The sequence below is a fragment of the Dreissena polymorpha genome, chromosome 7 (assembly GCF_020536995.1).
Source record: "Dreissena polymorpha isolate Duluth1 chromosome 7, UMN_Dpol_1.0, whole genome shotgun sequence".
Classification (NCBI taxonomy): domain Eukaryota; kingdom Metazoa; phylum Mollusca; class Bivalvia; order Myida; family Dreissenidae; genus Dreissena; species Dreissena polymorpha.
Window position 1 is genome coordinate 16,403,282 of NC_068361.1, and position 24,171 is coordinate 16,427,452.

At 36.1% G+C, this 24,171-nt stretch overlaps 1 protein-coding gene across 1 annotated transcript in view; it reads right to left on the reverse strand.

The window, feature by feature from the left end:
- Positions 1 to 632: 632 nt before the first annotated feature.
- LOC127839486 (GTPase-activating protein and VPS9 domain-containing protein 1-like) overlaps positions 633 to 24,171 on the reverse strand; it is a 69,841-nt gene continuing 46,302 nt past the window's right edge. The window contains exons 20-26 of the mRNA XM_052367880.1: positions 23,726 to 23,860; positions 22,605 to 22,728; positions 21,108 to 21,174; positions 20,519 to 20,633; positions 14,558 to 14,696; positions 12,069 to 12,201; positions 633 to 8,158 (exon numbers count right to left, since the gene is read on the reverse strand). Coding sequence (XP_052223840.1) covers positions 8,007 to 8,158; positions 12,069 to 12,201; positions 14,558 to 14,696; positions 20,519 to 20,633; positions 21,108 to 21,174; positions 22,605 to 22,728; positions 23,726 to 23,860 — 865 coding nt within the window. The 3' untranslated portion in view covers positions 633 to 8,006. The remainder of the gene's footprint in view (positions 8,159 to 12,068; positions 12,202 to 14,557; positions 14,697 to 20,518; positions 20,634 to 21,107; positions 21,175 to 22,604; positions 22,729 to 23,725; positions 23,861 to 24,171) is intronic.

A 24,171-nucleotide genomic window follows, 5' to 3' on the forward strand; every position in this document is an offset into this window, starting at 1 on the left:
TTATTATTTACTTAATTAAAAGGCTTTCTAACTGTTTGCTTATTGAAATGGACAACATTTTCTATATCATCACACATTCTTAATTATTATTGTTTTATTATGGTTTTGCTTTGTTAGATACAAAAAATGTTGCCAATCTAAAAAACAAAATTTGAAAAGGCCATTTAAGTTCCAATATATTATTAGGTAAAAGTGTGTGTTTTGAGTTCTGATTGGTTTGATTTAAATTGCAATTTTTTTTTTCGATTTTAAGAGACAATTTGTATTAATTGTTTATCAACCAACAACTACTGATGTTATTATACATACAAATTAAACCATGATGGAGTAAGAAATAAAGGATATTTGTTGGATTTGGATTATTAAATCGTTGTTCCAATAAATCCAACTAATTTTCTTTTTATTTTAAGCTTACAAATGAATACTGTTGTATTTAAACTGGAGAATTACGCTAAAATCATGATGTCGTGACATAAAAAAACTTCATTTCACAGTAAAGCAGTGAAAATTATCGATAATTTTCACTGTTTATTTTCACTGTTTGAAACGGTGAATTATCAGTTTTAATTCACTGATATTTCTCTATAAACCACCAAAAAGCATAAAGTAATATAAAATAAACAATATCAGGGTGGTGATTATTTCTCTCACTAAGGTCTTTATTTACACATAATAATACATTAACAGATTAAATAACAAGCAAAAACAAGCAATAGTGTCTGCATAAATGATGACAGAAAGTTTGCAGTGACATGATTCTGTGTTTATAGAATAGTTCAACTGGTAAACAAAATGATGTACACGGCATGTTTTTCTCTGAGTATTTTAACACAAATCAAAGGTGAAATAGATTTGGCATAAACGAGAAACAAAATTCAATACAGAAGTTGTAACTCTTTCATTTGTTGAACTTAAAAAGGAGTGAAAATGCACATGTTTGATTAACGGATAACAAAACTTACATTGCACTCTTACAACTTCAAATAAATCAAATACACTAAATATTTAAAGAAAAAAAGCACTTCAAATAAAAAGCACTTGCTATTATTTTACATCTGAAAACCAACACACTTAAACCCTTCTGTGCCAATCTATACTCAGTGTTTAAATAAATCTAAAACTAATTTGTTAAATTAAACAAAAAGAACATTAATATTTATACATATTACTTCAAAATAAAACAAACACGTGGATTTATTGAAGATGAAATACAAGGAAAATAAGCAGCAAAACCTTTGCATAAACCTTAGCAAATACTCACTGTTTTTGAATTTTGTGGTAAGACACACCTTACATTAACCCTTTCCCACTTAGAAGCAAAGTAAAAATGGCTATGTGCAAACAACATAAAACCAGAACAGTCTGCGAGTAACTCGCAGTTTGTTCAGGTTTTACGCTGTTTGCTGCTCAAGTATCTCAGGTTTATAGATGAAGCCTTAAAAACTTTAATCTAGTAAGAAAGGTCTTAATTAAATATAACATTCTAAGGGACTACAAATGCATGAAAATACAAATCTAAGTGATAAGGGTTTATACATTACCGGGTATCACATTGGATATAAGTTCAATTCAAATACATGATGATCTGACAAGTTGGTAATTAGTGATTCTAACACGGCACACGACTTGTTTTCTATAGACAAAGAAGGAAATCAAGTGTGGGTTATTCTGCAATAACTTATGGGCGGAGCTTTATGTTTCGAAAATAGTTCCGAATAAATAAAGAAAATATTGCAGTAAAATGCACATGCTAAAGCCCGCTCTAAGAGAAATGTAATAAATGTAACATGTATGTAAATGTAATGAAACAACAAATTGTATATTTGGTGATAAGTGGCATAACCACGCCTACAAAAAATGTTATTTGTTAGGAAACGTAATTCAGAGAACATTTATAGCATGTCAGCTTTTCTGTTACATCAATAAACGTGACGTCATAAAGTTTCTACGATTGCTGATTTCAATTAATGTGACGTCATTTGCAAAATATTTATGAATAAAATTGACGTCATATGTTTTTACAATTCAATGACGTCACTAAATAGTGAACTTTGTACTTAGGAGGGCGGAGTATTGAAACATGTAGTTCACGTCCTAACGCTTGAACCAAATCAATCAGAATCGTGTTAGAATCGAAATAATACTTTTCTATGATGGTTTGTTGTCGAATAACCCACAGTAAGTTGTATAGATGCGTGTTATCAAATCACTCGTGCTTCGCACTCTTGATTTAATTCCTACACATCTATACTCCTTACTGTGGGTTATTCGACAACAAACCATGATAGAAAAATATTATTTCTTAATTACAAGAAATGATGACTTTAAGTTGAAACAAACATTTTTGGAATGTATGAATATTAAGCTGGTTTATTATGCCATATAAAATCAGGTCAGTATAAAACTGTCTATATAGATATCAACAGGACACCAATATGTGACAACTTATCATCATATTTCCGACTAGAATTAATACAATGCTGTTTATCACGTACAGCACTTATGCAACTTTGCGTCATAATGAGACAAAAAAGGGTCTCCAGTTTGCCATTCAGTATTGATCTTTTAATTCTAAATAATAACTAAACAAGAGGGCCATGATGGCCCTGTATCGCTCCACTGTTTTTTCTTTGCGAAAAAAACGTGTAATGCGCATGGGTTGAAATGTACTCAAGCATGTGACTTTCTCTTTCTAGCCCTCGTCCCACTGGGCGCATTAAGTTGGAAGGGTGAGTTTTATATATGGAAAAAGTTACTACCGTGTTAACTAAACAGACAAAAAAGCCCGGGAATTGTTGCACAGGTCCTTTGCTTATAACGTAGGTACATTTATCTCTCCAAAAGATATTGTCGTTCTTTCTATTTCACATATTTTTAGTTGCTGAAGATCAAATCTACGCATTTGATTTGAAACAGATTCACAAGACCCATAGGAATCAAAATGCCTTAACCCTTTACCAAACAACACATTTTGGACTTTCCCAATTTGAAAGAGGTTGCAGACGTCAATTGAATTAAAATGGAATATGAAGGAAAAGATCAGGTAGGGTAGAAATAATTGTGATAAAAGGAGAAATTGCTCATCAACCCACACATCCCTAAGACCAACAGGCCTGAGAATATTATGATAATCTAAAGATTATTTCTTTATATTTATAAATGTATTTAATTAAGTAATACATTTGACTTCTAAGATCAATTCATAACTTGTATTTAGAAAATTATAAAATGGTCAGAAATATATATGGATTGTTGAGCAATTGACAATCATTTCAACAATTCATGATCAGTCACTATTCACAAATGGAACAATGAATCATTAGTTATTAAAAAGCAGCATATACGATAGTTAAGAACATTGCACTTCATTAATTTCAACACCTTCTCTTGGATACAAAGTTTGAGTTTACCGTGCAGTATCATTATATTGACTTTCCTTGAAATAATTATGTTCATGGAAGTTGTGTTTTTAAAATCAATAATATATTATTAAACTGGTTTTAACACTACAAAAAAGACATGAAATTAACATGTCATCCAAAATATTTTCATCCGGATATATGGTCACTTTCGACATATTTAAATAAAACCCGACTTTTTTCAGTTTATAAGAAAAACATTCATAACACATGTTCTTACTTCAATGCCTTTGTAAGCAGTCACAATCTGACCTAAAATGGCACTTAATGACAGGGTTTTATCTCATGTTTACAAGATGTTGATGTTGTTGTTGGTCACAGCCAAACGGCCGCAGTAATTTCAACTGATAAACGTCATATGTTCAGTTTTGTGACCCCCGGGGCCGGGTCAAATTTGAGCCCAGGGGAATAATTTGAACAAATTTGTTAGAGGACTATTAGATATCACTACATACCAAATTTAGTAGCCCTAGGCTCTTTTATTAAGAACAAGAAGATTTTTAAAGTTTGCACAAAATAGGCCTTATTTAAGCATATGTTCATTTTTGTGACCCCTGGGGCAAGGTCAAATTTGTTCCTAGGGGCATAATTTGAACAAACTAAGTAGAGAACTATTAGATGTCACTACCTACCGAATTTGGTAGAAATAGGCCCAATGGTTATGGACAAGATTTTTATAGTTTGCACAAAATGGGCCCAATATAAGCATATGTTCAATTTTGTGACCCCTGGGGAACGGTCAAATTTGATCCCAGGGGCTTAATTTGAACAAACTTGGTAGAGGACTATAAGATGTCATTACATACCAAGTTTGGTAGCCCTATGCCATACAGTTATGGACAAGAAGATTTTTAAAGTTTGCACAAAATAGGCCTTATATAAGCAAATTTTCGATTTTTTTGACCCCCTAGGGCAGGGTCAAATTTGACCCCAGGGGCATAATTTGAACAAACTTGGTAGAGGACTATTAGATGTCACTACATACCAAATTTGGTAGCCCTAGGCCCAATGGTTATGGACGAGAAGATTTTTAAAGTTTTCACAAAATAGGCCTTATATAAGCAAATTTTCAATTTTTTGACCCCCTGGGGCAGGGTCAAATTTGACCCCAGGGGCATAATTTGAACAAACTTGGTAGAGGACTATAAGATGTCACTACATACCAAATTTGGTAGCCCTTGGCCCAATGGTTATGGACAAGAAGATTTTTAAAGTTTACACAAAATAGGCCTTATATAAGCAAATGTTCAATTCTTTGACCTCCCGGGGCAGGGTCAAATTTGACCCCAGGGGCATAATTTGAACAAACTTGGTAGAGGACTATAAGATGTCACTACATAGCAAATTTGGTAGCCCTAGGCCCAATGGTTATGGAAAAGAAGATTTTTAAAGTTTGTACAAAATAGGCCTTATATAAGCAAATTTTCAATTTTTTAACCCCCCGGGGCAGGGTCAAATTTGACCCCAGGGGCATAATTTGAACAAACTTGGTAGAAGACAATAAGATGTCACTACATACCAAATTTTGTAGCCCTATGCCATACGGTTATGGACAAGAAGATTTTAAAAGTTTGCACAAATAGGCCTTATATAAGCAAATTTTCAATGTTTTGACCCCCTGGGGCAGGGTAAAATTTAACCCCCGGGGTATAATTTGAACAAACTTGGTAGAGGACTATTAGATGTCACTACATACCAAATTTGGTAGCCCTAGGCCCAATGGTTATGGACAAGAAGATTTTTAAAGTTTGCACAAAATAGGCCTCATATAAGCAAATTTTCAATTTTTTTACCCCCCGGGGCAGGGTCAAATTTGACCCCAGGGGCATAATTTGAACAAACTTGGTAGAGGACTATAAGATGTCAATACATACCAAATTTGGTAGCCCTAGGCCTAATGGTTATGGACAAAAAGATTTATAAAGTTTGCACAAAATAGGCCTTATATAAGCAAATTTTCAATTTTTTGACCCCCCGGGGCAGGGTCAAATTTGACCCCAGGGGCATAATTTGAACAAATTTGAAAGAGGTTCACCACAGGAACATTCCTGAGAAATTTCATCAGATTTGGACGAGTAGTTTAGGATAAGAAGCTGTTTAAAGAAAAAGTTAACGCACGCACGGACGCACGCACACACGATGGACACAGGACCATGACATAAGCCCCGCTGGCCTTTGGCCAGTGGAGCTAAAAATCATAGTGCATGGAATTTTTTATATAAATACTTAAATTAAATGCCCCATAATTCAGGTAATACAGTTTTACATTATTGGCATACAAGAACTGTACAGCAGTAATACTTTTACATATGAACACCACAAAGCCTGGACCGTGTGTAAACGGATGTATCTCTGAAAACATTCCTTCTAAGATACGTTAACACTAAATACCAGGAAATGAAGAATATATACATGTACAACACAAATCAAGGACTGTGTGCAAAACGGATGCATCTCCTGTTCATTTCATTCTCAGATACATCAATTTTACGCTCAAACCATGAATTAAAGTATACATTATTTCTATTAAGGTTATCAAATATAATAAATCTATGATCCTCATTCTGAGAGAACAGGGCTTAATGTGCATGTGTGAGTGAAGTGTTGTCCCGTTTTAGCAAGTGCAATCCACACAGGCTAATCAGTGACGACACTTTCCGCCTAAACAGGATTTTCCCTAAGAAGATATATCCTTTAAACAAAACAAACCTTCAAGCGGAAAGTGTTGTCCCTGACAAGCCTGTGTGCCCTGCACAGGCTAATATTGGATGACTCTACGCACATGCATTAAGCACCGTTTTCATAGAGGGAGGCTAAACTATAATGGTCTATATGCATAATGTATCACAGAAGCTTCTAAAGGATTCCTGATGTTATGCTGAACTTTGCATGCCCCCATGCCAGGGGCACCAGACATAGAGGCCCTAGGGTAAAACTTGAGGTAAAGATAGCCCTAAGTAAAACATTTTGTTTTTACAAAAGAAGCAATAATGTATTATTGTAAAATAAGAGAAGTTTGAAAAAATTGACAATATGAGAACGGGGGCTTTTTATAATGAAACGTTCAACTTTGTAATGTAACACTTCATGGCAATTATTCTGTAACTCATGTTTTTACATGGGAGCTATTTGGATACTTGCAAGCTGCAACATCTCTATGGTGCCCTTCAGCAAAGTTTTGGCGTAGACAAAGTGTTAAAACATATATGAAGCATAACAAATAAATAAGTATTTTATGGACCTGATCGAGAACAAAATTTGTTCAAGGTGTCACGATGCTAACCATATGCCTAAAAAATACAAGTAAATCAATCAAAATCTACTCGAATGGTCAACTACAGTGGCAAGAAATTTTCCTGCTATCAGAAAATATGTACTGATGTAATGTTGTTGTTGTTTTCAAAGTTTTCATTAAACATGAACAAAATGATTAATCTCATTCTAGCAGATATCCAACAAGTTAGAAATTACTGAAAACTATTTCAACAAAAAATCATCATTAACAATAGGGAAAGCATACTAGATGTTCTCGGATTACTCGTGCTCAGATACAGTCAAATGTTGACACAGTATCAGCAATGAGTTTTATATGAGCTACTGACTTAATAAAAAAACTTGAAATCTAGGTTTCTGTATATTAGAAGACTGAGCCTTGCATACATGTCTTTGCAAAACGAAAAAATTAAATAAATAAAATTTACTTCTTACAGGTGCTTATTTAATAAGCCATTCATAGAATGAACCATGCATGTGTAAATTATGTAATTGTGAGTACAAAATACATTTTACTGGAAATAACCTATAACTAAATGTTTCCTAAAGATCAATACATGCAATGCCCAAATCTGTGTATAAAAAAGCATAACACCATATTTGTTCATCACTTCTTAAATTTTTATATTAAAACTAAACACTTGTTTATATGTTACTATCCCTTCTTATTGGTTCCAATACCTAGATATCAGTAGTGGAAACTTTAAGACCTTAAGAATTAGTTCACAAATCAACCTGACTGAGGTTATTTCTTTAATACAAAACAATATACAAATTTGTGTACAACCTTAGTTTTTAATTCTGGTACAATCACTATCAGGATTACATTGCAACTATCATGAAAGACCAATTAGGCTTATTAGATAACAGTCCAATAATGTTTGATGAAGTAAAATACAGGTAAAAATGCCTATTATAAAATGAAAAGAAACTCGTTTGTAAAGTATTGGAAAAAAAAAAGAAGAAAAATATTTCTAGACACTTGACCCAAATAATTCTGATAACACTGCCATCTAGGCAGGTATTCACAAGGATCCAAATAGACATACAAATTAAAATTTTAAGTAATATACTTTTTTCTTTAATCAAACCTTTAGTGTGACAATCAATTGTTTCTGTGAGCATAACTGTGAAAAAAATATCTTGTAAGGAATAATTACTCCTTTAATTCATTTTTGTATATAAAACATAGAATCAACCATAGGCTATTTGCTCATCAACCATATGCGTCAAAATACGTATCTTAGTGATAAAGGGGCCCAGCTGTCCCAGATCCCAGCTACCGTGTTTCCCATAAGCTACTACAGTGCTATTTCAAGCCTGGCTGTCACGTGGATAGTCCATGGTTTTGATGAACTCCACCGCGGCCACAAACTGCATCCACCAGTACTGTTCCTCCCCATGAAGTCTCTCGTGGTACAGGCTGTTCACATACTGGATAGTGGATAGCAGGCACGGTGGGTTAGCTGGAATTTATTAAAACAAATATTTCATGTATGTGGTTCAGTTTGGTTTGAATAAATAAATGGGACAATTGTTCTGAACAAGTTTTTAAAAGGTTTTACTAAAGCTATATAAGGAAAACTGTCCCCTCACCTGGTAACCTGTTTTTAAATAACCGGCACAATTTTCAATCTCAGCTGAGATATCATAAGGAACAAGATATGTGTTTGTCATAAACACAATGCCCCCTATTGCGCCGCTTTGAAGCCACATATTTGACCTTTGACCTTGAAGGATGGCCTTGACCTTCCACCACTCAAAATGTGCAGCTCCATGAGATACACATGCATGCCAAATATCAAGTTGCTATCATAAATGTTGAAAAAGTTATGACCAAGGTTAAAGTTTAGGGACAGACAGACAGACACATAAAATGACAGACAGACAGACAGGCCAAAAACAATATACCCCTGATCATTTGATCCGGGGGCATAAAAATATTCTGACCATGTTTGATGAAGATTGGAAATAAATGCGACTTCTAGAGTGTAAACAAGGTTTAAGTATACCCATATAAGTTAAACTGCCTGCCCGTGGCGTCCATGTTTTTTAACAGACCAGGACCAATTTTAAACTCATCCAAGGCATCAATACAACAAATCCTCTGACCAAATTTCATAATTAAAGATTGGACAAAAAATGTGACTTTTAGAGTGTTCACAAGGTTTCATAATAATGTAGCAATTTAAGGAAAACTTCCCTGCTTTCTGGTGGAAATTTTTTTCAACAAACCAGAATCATGTTCAAACTCAGATGAGATACCATAAGAACAAATATTCTGACCAAGTTTCATGAAGATTGGACAATACATGTGACTTCTAGATTGTAAATGAGCTTTTAATTTAAATTGACTAAGGGATCTAGTATTTTACCTCTCGTTGCCAAGTTTCCAATTCGTCAAAGATATCCTCGGGAAATTATTTTTTTACTCATTTCATTAAGATTAAACAATCCGCCTCTAGAGTGTTCCCAAGGCAAATGTTGAGGACACACAACGGACAAAAGGCTATCACAAAAGCTAACCATGAGCACATTGTTCTTAAGTGAGCCAAAAACATGTTATTTCGAGTTAACCTCATACAAACAAAGAAAGAACAAACAAACAGAAAGGCCAATCGTTAAATGCTTCCCAACATCTGTAGATGCTGTGGACAAGACAAGAGGGCCTGAAAGGCCCAAAGTCGCTCACCTGAGATAAAAAGAAATGACCTGTTCTTCAACAACAATGTGACTAAACTATTTTTATTCTTTCCAAACATTCATCATTTATACTTAAGCAATAATGCAAACAATACAAACAATTCATATAGAAATACAGTTCATAAACTTTCAAAAGTTAATCATAGTTAAAACAAGGTTTCGAAAACAATTATACACTTTCATGTCTAAACTTGGTCAACAGTTTGTGTTCAGTATGAGGCAAATGCCTGTATAAAGCACTAGGATAAACAAACACCTGTGATCACTATAATTGAATTCACTCAATTCACTTCACTGAACAAATAATTAAGAACTCACTTTCATTGTATTATTCACTTAAGTCTAATGTAAGACACTTTCAGAAAACAAACAGTTTAAATTCATTTTTTCGGCTTTGATTAATCACTTATAACTTGCGTTAATCACAACACACTAAGTCACTTTAATTAAAAGATTAGCTGAGATTTGTCATTTAATAAATTCACTATGTTCACTCATCACTTATTAAAAACACTAACTTGTTGTTGCATAAATTCACTGTTCTTTATTAAATCACTAACTCAATATTTTCACTTAGAGAAAAAAAATACTAATTCACTTTGCCTTAATATCACTTAACTAATAATTGCACTTAGTTAAAAGAACTAAACTAACTCCACTAACTTAACATTCTCAGTTAGTGAAACACAGTAAATCATTAATTCAAAATTTTCATTTAGAGAAAAATAAGACTAAGTCACTTTTACTTGGTGAAAGTTCAACTTAGAACATTAAACTCACCTCCATGATAAAACTAACAGTTGCTACATTAAACAGGTCTGGCAGATTAGTAATTCACTAACCCCAATCTTTCAATTAGTGGACTAACTCTTTCAACTTAGAGCCAGGGGGTCTAGCATTAGTCTTTTACATGTATACCCAGATTTTTTGGTTGATTAGTTCTTATGGGAGAGGTCAACAATGTGCAAGTCCCCTGATTCTGAAGTGTAGCAGGCATAGTAATATAGGTAAACATCCAATCAATTGAGAGCACTGCTATTCTTAGCATCCAGGTAAAGATAAGCACTGATCAAAGATCATCACCGACCACTGATGTAAAGTATCTGCACTTACAGAGTTTAAGCATTTATTTCATTTCTTAAGAATTATCATACAATGAAAATATACCTGATCTATCATTAATGAATTTATAAGTTATTAACTATCATCAATGAATTTAAAAGTTATTAAAAATTGTAATTTAAAGAATTATTATTGTAAGAATAAAAACAAAGTACACAATTACAAGGCAGGTGTTACAATACATATAAAGATGATTAGGCAAAAAATGTGATTTCTAGAGTGTTCACAAGCTTTTTTTACTAAATAAATATAAGGAAAATGACCCCCCCCCCCCCCCTGGCGGCCAGGTTTTTTTACCGGTCCAAACCATTTTCGAACTCAACCGTCATATCCAAGAAGTTCACAATCTGTCAAAAAAACTGATATAAATAATATTAGTTTCTGTTAGTCCAGAAGTTGCTTCAAACATTTAGTTTATAAAATAAGTCCAACTTAATCTAAAGAACACAATTTATGGAGAGTGAAAAACTCCAGTTACTCAAATGTAAAAAAATAAGAAGAATTTACAAAAGTTATTTCAATCAAAAGAGTCTTTATAATTTAGAAAATGCCAAATAACAAGGTTGCCATGGAAACAGTTTCATAGCACAGTAGTCTGCTAAATACACCAAAACACAGTAGGTTAACTTGGCTTATCAGTAAAGATCAAAGATAAGGCTCTACAGTGCATTAGTACATGAACATTTATTTTATGAGATAGGTTTATTAAATTGCATGCAAACTACTGTCTTTATGTACACCACATTTTATGAAAGAAGTCCCAGGTTTATACAAGGGAGTTTACTATTACTTAACTATTAGAAAGTATGTACAGGTTATCTTTCTTTAACATTATGGCTTATCACAACTAGACTGTTTTCACTATATACATATAGAGAAAACTACCCGCCCCTTGGCAGCCATGTTTTTCAAGCAAAGGTTACCATTTCTGAACTCATCCAAGATATCATTGGGACAAATCTTCTGAGCAAGTTTCATGAAGATCGGAAAATAAATGTGGCCTCTAGAGTGTTAACAATGTTTTACTATAGCCATATAAGGAAAAATGCCCCGCCCCCTGGCGGCCATGTTTTAAAACCAACCGACATCATTTTCGAACTCGTCCAAGATATTATTGGGATGAATCTTCTGACCAAGTTTTATGAGGATCAGACAATAAATGTGGCCTCTAGACTGTTAACAAGATTTTGCTATAGCCATATATAGCCATATAAGGAAAAATGCCCCGCCCCTTGGCAGCCATGTTTTTCAAGCAAACGTAACCATTTTCGAACTCATCCAAGATATCATTGAAACCAATCTTCTGACCAAATTTCATAAAGATTGGACAATAAATGTGGCCTCTAGAGAGTGAACAAGGCAAATGTTGACGTCGCACAACGGACGACGGACAAAAGGCGATCACAAAAGCTCACCATGAGCACGTTGTGCTCAGGTGAGCTAAAAAAGCCTTACAAACTTTGGTCACAAGATAATAAAGACACTGAGCATTGTATTACAGGTAACACCGCTATGAAGATGAATATATGAAGGCGTGTTTCAACTACTTACCCTTGATTATTATAAAGATAAATACAGGAGTAAAATCGTCTGCTGCCGGTACTGATTTCTCATTCGCCATGCTGAGTAGGTTCATAATCGTTGATGCGCATCGATGAATGCACTTCACCTTGTCACGAGGTGTCTGAAATTGAAATCAGCCACGTTCTTGGAAAACTATGTCACATTCTGGGAAAACTTAGCCACTTTCTGGGAAAACTTAGCCACGTTCCGGGAAAACTTAGCCACATTCTGGGAAAACTATGTCACATTCTGGGAAAACTATGTCACGTTCTGGGAAAACTTAGCCACATTCTGGGAAAACTATGTCACGTTCTGGGAAAACTATGTCACGTTCTGGGAAAACTTAGCCACATTCTGGGAAAACTTAGCCACATTCTGGGAAAACTTAGCTTAAACCTTTACCACTATGATACATACTTTGACGTGTTTGGAGTCCCTTAGAAAGTTATATATAATTGAAGACATTTTTTTTACTAGATTCAACTTTTGAATGCTTCATTTCCAACCATTAGATACTGATTAGCAGCAAACAGCATAAAACCTGAACAGACTGCGAGTTACTCACAGGCTGTTCTGGTTTTTTATGCTGTTTGCACATAGCCATTTTCACTTTGCTTCTTATGGGGGAAAGGGTTAATTTAGGTGTTTTATGTGTCATACCTTGTTAAGCCTGTGCTAAGCAAAGGCTAATAAGAGACAACACTTTCTGCTTTCATGAAATTTTTGTTTTATAGGAAGTCTCTGAGAAAAGAAAATGCAATTAAGGCACCACACTTTAAGCACATGCATTAAGCCCAGAACAAGCTGTTTCCGAGGTTCATGTTTTGTTAATTGCAAAGAAAAAGGTGCTATTGCCCTAGGTTGGCTACCCTGAGGTTTAAAAAAGTTTTGTATTGATTGGGCAAACATTGTGACTTCTATAGTGTTCACTTTGTTAACATCCCATAAAGCAGTAATAGTTTTAAAACAAAATGTACTCGACATGTGATGCTAAGAAGATTAAAGTAGATTGGTCCAAGAAATGCCACAGTTTGTTTAACACCTTATAACATATCATCTATAAAGGAATGACTAATAAATCATCTTAGTAAAAACATGATCAAATTGTTTAACAATTTTTTATTGAGTGCACCAGGATTCTCTAATATGGCGAATAGCCCCCAAGAAGACTTGTTAGTTGGGTAACGGGAGATATTGCGAGACACAGACAATGCCCAGTTCCTGGGACCGACCTTGGTCTATCAATGCCCCTTGTGACGCCTCTAGTACACTTCACACAAGTATAATGTCTCATGCTAATGAGGTGTTATCAGGAAAGTATTGAGCACGGATCAAACCTGCAACCCCTGAGCACAGGTGTTGGGCGCATGGTCAATTCCCTGAAACACTATCAATATGTTCCAAAACGACATGTTTCATCACTTTGACAAAACAAAATTCTTGATATATATATGAACAGAATTTTTGTTGTTGTCAAAGTGATGAAAAATGTTGTTTTATTACATATTGATAGTGTTTCAGTGAATTGGCCATGCGTCAAACACCTGTGCCCCTGAGTTGTGTCGCATTACCACTAGACCACTTTATCGTAGAAAACTCACAACAAAAATGCATGCGCACTTTCATATAAAATAATTAAACCAGTAATCAATTTATTCCTACATGCAATGATTAGAAAAGAGTACAGGTTCATTTAAATAAGTCTGACTTGTGTTGGAGGGTTTATGACTCTTGCCCTGCATAGCCTTCTATTGTTTAAAGCCAAATATCTCTTGTTCTAGTGAATGTAAGGATCAAGGGAAGGAAAAAAGGCTTATAAATCTACAATTAGTACTTATTACATATTTGCAGATTCAATTTAATCGCTCAAGCTATTAGTAAGCAGTTTGTTCTTCAAAACTTATATCATTCAATGCCCACTGAAGGACCGCCCAATGAACACGCCAACATGGATGACTGCAATATACCCAATCTCAACATGGATGACTGCAATATACCCAATCTCAACATGGATGACTGCAATATACCCAATCTCAACATGGATGACTGCAATATACCCAATCTCAACATGGATGACTGCAATATACCCAATCTCAACATGGATGACTGCAATATACCCAATCTCAACATGGATGACTGCAATATACCCAATCTCAAACTTTGTATGTACAGGTATAATTTTAAAGAAACTTTAATCTGGGAAATTGGGGCTTCATGCATGTGCTTAAATTGTCCTCCCAGATAAGCCTGTGCAGTCAGCACTGGCTAATCAGGGACGAAACCTTGCGCTTTTACAGAAACTCTCGCTTAAAGCAAGTCCCTTGAAAACAAAATCCAGCAAAAGACTGCACAGGCTTATCAGGGATGACACTTCAGGCACAGGTGTTCTGCCAGGTTGAAAGAATAAGCCATATTCTCTTGTTACTAGCTGCCTTGAAACCCTTTTCACGATGTCTCTTCACACCGAGGGGTCTCACCTTGTAAGCGTTGATCATGTACAGCTCCCTCTGGGCCGCTGGCCAGGGACACTCTAGATGGTACATCTTAGGGATCTTCAGGTCCTGATGGTCTGGACTGATAGACTTGCTCAGCTCTCGGATATGCTGCTGTATCAGCCTGCGAAAGAGACGCGGTCTGGGGAAACTGGTCTTAATGCATGTGGGCAAAGTGTTTTCCCAGATCACTCCATGCAGTTAGCACAGGCCAATCAGGGAAGACACTTAGATCAGTCCATGCAGTTTGCACAGGCCAATCAGGGAAGACACTTAGATCAGTCCATGCAGTTTGCACAGGCCAATCAGGGAAGACACTTTCCGCTTTTGTGGAATTTTTCTTTTAACACAGTTACTGGTCAACAACAATTCAGAATAGGGGGGCAGTGGCATCCTGAGAAGACGCTTTACGCACATGCATAATGACTTTTTTCCAAGAACATGGCTTCAATGTAAAGTGAACTTAAAAAAGGGTTTTATACAGTTTAATGAGCTCTCTTTAAAAGCTTAAATATTTTTGTCAGCTGTTTTATAAACGGTTCACTTCACTGAATTTTGTATCAATCACAGTTGACAGACAAGAGCACCGCATAACGGGTGCCAACGCTCGGCTGCTGGTGCAGTTTTTAACAAGAGCACCGCCTTGCGGGTGCAGACCGCTCATCTATTTTCTTTTTAAAGGTGAAGGGACTCTCATTTTCAATCACAAAGGAGGGAGGAGTGGAGTGAAGAGGGGTGTATAGTGTGGGGTTGTGGACATTAATTACATTATCTTCCAAAAAAGCGAAAAAAAAAAAAAAAAAAAAAAAATGGGGGGGGGGGTATAGTGTGAGGGTGTGGTGATAATTTGTGAGATGATCTTAAAAAAAAAAAAAAAAAAAAAAAAATCAAAAAAAAAAATTGGGGGGGGGGGGGGGGGGGTGGGGTGGGGGGGTGGGGTGGGGGTATAGTGTGAGGGTGTGGTGGTCATTTGTGAGATGATCTTAAAAAAAAAAAAAAAAAAAAAAAAAAAAATAGGGGGGGGGAGGGGGGAGGGGGGGAGGAGGGCACGGGGGATGGTTTGGGTGAAGTCTATTGTGGTATGTCAGGTAAGAGTAGTTTCATCAAAGTATCAATCAAATCTAATCATAAATAAAGAAGTTATGGCAATTTTAGCAAAATTTAATAATTTGACCTTGAGAGTCAAGGTCATTCAAAGGTCAAAGTAAAATTCAAGTTGCCAGGTACAGTAACCTCATGATAGCATGTAAGTATTTGAAGTTTGAAAGCAATAGCCTTGATACTTAGAGTGGATCGAAACACAAAATTTAACCATATATTAAAAGTTACTAAGTCAAAAAAGGGCCATAATTCCGTAACAATGACAACCAGAGTTATGCAACTTGTCCTTTTACTGTACCCTTATGATAGTTTGTGAGTGTTCCAAGTATGAAAGCAATATCTATGATACTTTAGGGGTAAAGTGGACCAAAACATAAATCTTAACCAAATTTTCAATTTTCTAAGTATAAAGGGCCCATAATTCCGTCCAAATGCCAGTCAGAGTTACATAACTTTGCCTGCACCGTCCCATTATGATAGTTCATAAATCTTGCAAGTATGAAAGCAATAGCTTTGATACTGTAGGAATAAAGTGGACCTAAACACAAAACTTAATCAAATTTTCAATTTTCTAAGTATAAAAAGGGCACATAATTCTGTCAAAATGCCAGTCAGATTACATTACTTTGCCTGCACAGTCCCCTTATGATAGTTAGTAAGTGTTGCAAGTATGAAAGCAATAGCTTTGATGCTTAAGGAATAAAATGGACCTAAACACAAAACTTAACCAAAATTGTCAATTTTCTAAGTATAAAAAGGGCTCATAATTCTGTCAAAATGCATGCCAGAGTTATCTAACTTTGCCTGCCCAGTCCCCTCATGATAGTAAGTAAGTGTACCAAGTTTGAATGCAATAGCATTGATACTTACTGAGAAAAGTGGAACTAAACGCAAAACTTAACCAAAATTTTCAATTTTTTAAGTATAAAAAGGGCACATAATTCTGTCAAAATGCACGCCAGAGTTATCTAACTTTGCCTGCCCAGTCCCCTCATGATAGTAAGTAAGTGTACCAAGTTTGAATGCAATAGCATTGATACTTACTGAGAAAAGTGGAACTAAACGCAAAACTTAACCAAAATTTTCAATTTTTTAAGTATAAAAAGGGCACATAATTCTGTCAAAATGCACGCCAGAGTTATCTAACTTTGCCTGCCCAGTCCCCTCATGATAGTAAGTAAGTGTACCAAGTTTGAATGCAATAGCATTGATACTTTCTGAGAAAAGTGGACCTAAACGCAAAACTTAACCGGACGCCGACGCCAACGCCAACGCCAACGCCAACGCCGACGCCGACGCCGACGCCGACGCCAAGGTGATGACAATAGCTCATAATTTTTTTTCAAAAAATAGATGAGCTAATAAATGAAAGCTCTTCAGATTTTTTTTTATAGAGGTCACAGTGACCTTGACCCTTGACCTAGTGACCCAAAAATGGGTGTGGCATGTATAACTCATCAAGGTGCATCTACATATGAAGCTTCAAAGTTGTATGTGGAAGCACTTTGATTTAAGAGCAAAATGTGCAAGTTTTAGCACGACGCCGGCGGACGGCACGACGAGCTGGCTATGACAATACCACGGGTTTTCTCCACAAATGCCAAGCTAAAAATGATGCCCCTGTACTCAGGATGTTAACACACAGGCTATAGGTGGGGGAGATCAATTACCAGTACAGGTCTTCACTAGGCCTTTAAGTTATTGAGTTACAACACCTAAGCCAGCAATCATTTTAATGACTTTCATTTTTTGTGTAAAGACACAAATCAAAGCAACACATTTACAAGGTCTCATAGAAAATTGAGAACAATTTAAAGACCTAGTTAGGTAAAACCTGTTCATTTTAGTTTCACAGCATCAAATACCTATAGGTTAATAAATACATGTACACTCATAAGTTTGTTCCTGGGAAGAACCAGTACCTATTGCCTTAAGAACTTTGGAAAATGTCCGCAAACAAGATTTGGGGAGGCCTCCTCTCACATGCAAGAAATGCCGTCTTTCTTTCCTCCTTAGTAACCATAATACCAATTCTCATGGTTGTAGGTCACAGCGCTCTCTAGTTATGGCACTGACACGAAAGGTCTTCAAATGAAAGACTTACCTACAGACTATCTGACAGAAAAATGCAAAGCAATACACACCAATTTCTTCGAAGGGAAAATCAATTAACTGGACCATGATTTTGAAGACTCAGTTGTTGTTTTTTAAAATAAAATTTCATTTTGCTGGGTAAAAACAAAACAAATAATGATCATCATTACTATAAACAAGAGCACCGCCTTGCGGGTGCAGACCACTCATCTATTTTTCTTTTTAAAGGTGTAGGGACCTATCTCAATTTCAATCACAAAGGAGGGAGGGGTGGAGTGGAGAGGGGTGTATAGTGTGGGGGTGTGGTCATTTATTACATTATCTTCCAAAAATGCAAAAAAAAAAAAAAATTTTTTTGGGGGGGGGGGGTGGCAGGGATGGTAAATATTTGTGTTTTTTAACCATGTTTGAAAAAAACAAGAGATGTGTTTGTCAGAAACACAATGCCCCCTATTGCGCCGCTATAATTTTTTTTCTTTTTACCTTTGACCTTGAAGGATGACCTTGACCTTGAACTTCCACCACTCAAAATGTGCAGCTTTAGGAGAACGCTGCTTTGAAATTTTTTTTTTTACCTTTGACCTTGAAGAATGACCTTGACCTTGAAGGATGACCTTGACCTTGAACTTCCACCACTCAAAATGTGCAGCTTCATGATAACGCCACTTTGAATTTTTATTTTTTTTTTCCTTTGACCTGGAAGGATGACATTGACCTTGAAGAATGACCTTGACCTTGATCTTCAACCACTCAAAATGTGTAGCTTCATGAGAACGCCGCTTTGAAATTTATTTTTTTTACCTTTGACCTTGAAGGATGACCTTGACCTTGAACTTCCACCACTCAAAATGTGCAGCTTCATGATAACGCCGCTTTGAATTTTTGTATAATTTTTTTTTACCTTTGACATTGAAGGATGATCTTGACCTTGAACTTCCAATACTCAAAATGTGCAGATTCATGATAATGCAGCTTTGAAATTATTTTTTTTTTACCTTTGACATTGAACGATAACTTTGACCTTGAAGAATGACCTTGACCTTCAACCACTCAAAATGTGCAGCTTCATGAGAATGCCGTTTTGCTTTTTTTTTTACCTTTGACCTTGAAGGATGACCTTGACCTTGAAGGATAACCTTGACCTTCCACCACTCAAAAATGTGCAGCTTCATGAGAACGTCGCTTTGATTTTTTTATTTTTTTTTACCTTGACGGATGACCTTTACCTTGAGCTTCCACCACTCAAAATGTGCAGCTTCATTAGATACACATGCATGCCAAATATCAAGTTGCTATCTTTAATATTAAAAAAGTTATGGCCAATGCTAAAGTTTTCGGACCGACAGACGCCATATATTTGACATTTGACCTTGAAGGATGACCTTGACCTTCACCTTTCACCACTCAAAATGTTCAGCTCCATGAGATACACATGCATGACAAATATCAAGTTGTTATCTTCAATATTGAAAAAGTTATGGCCAATGTTAAAGTTTTCGGACGAACAGACACCATAAATTTGACATTTGACCTTGAAGGATGACCTTGACCTTTCACCACTCAAAATCTGCAGCTCCATGAGATACACATGCATGCCAAATATCAAGTTGCTATCTTCAAAAGTGAAAAAGTTATGGCCAATGTTAAAGTTTTTTTTGCACGGACGGACAGACTGACTGACATACTGACGGACAGTTCAACTGCTATATGCCACCCTACCGGGGGCATAAAAATATTTTTTTTGGGGTGGGGGTATAGTGTGAGGGTGTGGTGGTCATTTATTAGATGATCTTTAATTTAAAAAAAAAAAATAATGGGGGGGGGATTGAGGGGGGATTCGGGGGGGGGGGGAGGGGGGCGTGGGGGATGGTTTGGGTGGAGTCTATTGTGGTATGTCAGGTAAGAGTTGTTTTGTCAAAGTATCAATCGAATCCAATCATAAATCAAGAAGTTATGGCAATTTTAGCAAAATTTAATAATTTGACCTTGAGAGTCAAGGTCATTCAAAGGTCAAGGTAAAATTCAAATTGCCAGGTACAGTACCCTCATGATAGCATGAAAGTATTTGAAGTTTAAAAGCAATAGCCTTGATACTTTAGAAGTAAAGTGGATCTAAACACAAAATGTAACCATATATTCAAAGTTACTAAGTAAAAAAAAGGGCCATTATTCCGTAATAAATGACAACCAGAGTTATGCAACTTGTCCTTTACTGTCCCCGTATGATAGTTTGCGAGTGTTCCAAGTATGAAAGCAATATCTATGATACTTTAGGGGCAAAGTGGACCAAAACACAAAACTTAACCAAATTTTAAAGTATAAAGGGCCCATAATTCCGTCAAAATGCCAGTAAGAGTTACATAACTTTGCCTGCACAGTCCCCTTATGATAGATAGCAAGTGTTGCAAGTATGAAAGCAATTGCTTTGATACTTTAGAAAAAAAAATGATCTAAACACAAAACTTAACCAAATTTTCAATATTCTAAGTATAAAAAGGGCACATAATTCTGTTAAATGCAAGCCAGAGATATCTAACTTTGCCTGCCCAGTCCCCTCATGATAGTAAGTAAGTGTACCAAGTTTAAATGCAATAGCATTGATACTTTATGAGAAAAGTGGACCTAAACGCAAAACTTTACCGGATGCCGATGCCGACACCAACACCGATGCCGACGCCAAGGTGATGACAATAGCTAATTTTTTTCTTCAAAAAATAGATGAGTTAAAAACTTAATTATATGAAAACATACTGGTCCCTGTGAATATCACCATCACCGTTTGGAAACATGGCATGAGTGTAGATGCGAGACATTATGAAACGTTCGATGGCCAGACGAGCATCGTCGATCTGCATCTCAGTGGCCGCTGAAAGGGACAATTGTTAAATACTTTTGTCTTGCTCTGCGAAAATTGGGCTTAATTCATGTGCGTACAGTGTTATCCCAGATAAGCCTGTGCAGTCTGCACAGGTCAATCAGAGACGACACTTTTGGCTTTTATGGTATTTTTGTTTAAATGAAGTCTCTTCTTAGTGATGATCAAGTTTATGTGGACTGCACAGGCTTATCTGGAACAATGCTTTGCCAACATGCATTAAGCCCTATTATCCCAGAACAAGGCTCATTAAAATAATTTTGAATCTGGGACGACACTTAATGCACATGCATTTTGTCCAGTTTTCTCAGAACACAACTTATATGTTCCGATAAAGAAAAATCCTGTGTAAGTTCATTATCTTAGTTTATATCACAAATTCTTTTAACAATTTAATTTAAGCTTGTACATCTAAGAAATTTTGTAAACAGGCCCAAGTTATTAACACACATGAGTAACTCATACCTTTCCATATGGCATCACTATCCATTTTACTGTAGAGATCCTGCAAGAACCTTTCCAACAGATCCGTCTGTAAAAGATTGACTACACATTTTCAATTCAAAATAAAAACAACATGGATAAAGTCTAAAAACTTTCAGCACAAACAATTTAGTTGTACCCAGTGAACAATACATCAACAAGCAAATTCGTTAAATTGATATCCCCTGCCAATATACTTCTGGACACACAAGTTTTCTGGACACACACAAAAAAAGCATTTTTTCAAGATACAAAGGGCCATAACTCCGCTATTCTCCGATGGTGTACAATGCTATTTGGCGTGCATCATCCTCTTATCCATATATATACTCATACCAAGTTTCAATGAAATCTGCCAAAGCTCTTCCAAGATATGGCTCCGGACAAAAAAAAGCATTTTACAAGATACAAAGGGCCATACCTCTGTTATTAAAAGATGGTTTACAATGCAATTTGGCGTGCATCATCCTCTTATCCATATATATACTCATACCAAGTTTCAATGAAATCCACCAAAGCACTTACAAGATATGGCTCCGGACACAAAAGTGCCGGACGGACGGACGGAAAGACGGACACACGACGCCAAAACAATATCCCTCCGCCTATGGCGGGGGATAACAAGAAAGCTGACAACACTCAACACCCAATACAGCTAAATCCCTTCATTTTTTATGTTATTAAAATTCATTGAACACAATTCAATTTTTCCAAGATATTTAATTTCTGTTTATAACCTGTCTATAACATTGCACACAAACTCAAAGATAACTGCAAACAACATATCACCCTTAGAAGACTTACTAAAAGCTTATGGACTAATGACTTTAAAGATTTAAGAATTAAGAATTTCATGACATCATTTCCCTTGGTTTCTCATGTTTCAAGAAATTCCATTGAGCTGCACTGTGGGAAAACAGGGCTTAATTCCTGTGCATAAAGAGTCTCCCAAATTAGCCAGTGAAGTCCCCACAGGAAGATAAAGGATGACACTTTCCATCTAGACTGGATTTTTGTTATGAAAACTCTTCCTTTAAACTAATAATACCATAAGTGCAGAAAGTGTCTTCCCTGAATAGCCTGTGAGGACTGCACAGGCTAATCAATGATGACACTTTAGGCACGTGCATTAATTCTTGTTTTCAAAGAGCGAAGTTAATTTATTTCCCTTACAAGTTCACCCAAATGCAGGAATTAACTCCCAATAATATCAAAAGACTTTAATAGCGTTTGAATTATTTCACTTTAGCAAGTCCACCCCTATGACTATCAAGCCCCCACCCACATAACATTATTATTTGCTCCCATTTGAGAAAAACATATACTTTTTTTATTGGGAATGGGCCGATTACTGGACCCGATTTTGAATGAAAAAAAAACAACAACACTGCATTCTTTATTCTTAAGTCTAAGGATTTGTTTGTGAATACCGGCCCTGGTACGGTTGTCATAAAGTCATATAGTAGGATGGATGCATACCTTCTCGTCAGAGACTGTCTGCCTCTGGAACTGTAGAATGAACCCTTGCAGGGCTTTCTCCCAGTGTTCAACAAACAGTCGCACGCACACACTGGTCATGTGACCGCTGTAGATGGCCTTCTCTCTAAAAAATGCACAACTATGGTGTCATCATATAATTAAAACAGTTAAATAGTGTATTTGAGCTTTATAGCTTGAATCCCTTTCCTGGGTAGAACCAGAACTTGATGTATTTGCATATGGATGGATTTCTTGATCTTTTGGGTGCTAGGCAGATATGGTTTTTGCTAAGCCAGTGCAACCTCTTACATAGTATGATCTTATTGCTAACTAGTTCCTGTCACAGTATTATGTTAATATCATAGCCATTTGAGGGGTATAGTAAATATGGCAGCTCTAGAAGGGAGTGGTAGCAATATTTACTATACCCGAAAGATGCCTATACTATTTATCATGCTATAAATAAAAGATATAATTTCATTTACAAAGTCAAATGTACAAATAAATACTCTTGTATTAGTCTGGATTGTGTATGATATGTTATTTTAAAATACAAGTATATCAGTAAAACTGATGGATGCTCTCCAATGATAGTTTGTCGATATATGGGTTAATTGTGTGGAAAAAAGTGAGACCTTGAGAAAATCTAATATTAGCCTCAGTTACCTTGACTCCAGTGACCTCAAACCTCATCAAAAGGTAGAGGTCCATGCAAGGTACCTACATGCCAAATATTTAAGAGATCGGCCAAATATTGAAGGCGCTATGAGAAACTGTAACCAAAGTGTGACCTTGAGAAAATCTATTATTAGCCTTGGTGACTACAAATCTCATCAAAAGGTAGAGATTCATGCAAGGTACCTACATGCCAAATATGAAAGAGATCGGTAAAGTATTGAAGGTGCTATGGGAAACTGTAACAAAAGTCTATTATTAGCCTTGATGACCTTGACCTTGACCCCAGTGACCTCAAACGTCATCAAAAGGTAGAGGTCCATGCAAGGTATCTATAAATAGATATGACACTTATTGACGCGGTCCTGTAGTGTGTGTACATGTGCATGGGTGCAATGTAATGTGCGATCCAAGATTTGGTACCAATGGTGACATATGACACTTACCTATTGACCCGGTTCTGGAGCGTACGTATGTGCGCCAGGGTGCTGAGTAGACCCTGCTTGCACCGTACCAGGTAGGAGATATAGCTGCTCCGTCCCTTGTACTCATCCTGCAGGGACCTCACAAGCTTCTTGCAGCTGAAAAAAGATGCTCACAGATTTTGCAAACCAATCATTTAGTCTGGCAACAACTTCAGACGCTTCCCATCTTTAAAAGTTGGCATCCGTTTGTTTTTGGTAAATAATATCATTATGATGGTTAAACGTGTACCACATTTACAAACCACATTTGCTTTGTTTATTGTTTAATTAAAAGAAAATTAGGCAGGAAAATGAATTGTATGGGGAAAATTTCCATGAAAGCGTCTACAGGAAAGAGCCAATATTTGGCAGGTAACAAAGAAGGAAAAACAACCTTGCTATAGAAGGGGCACTGTAATGGCCGCCTT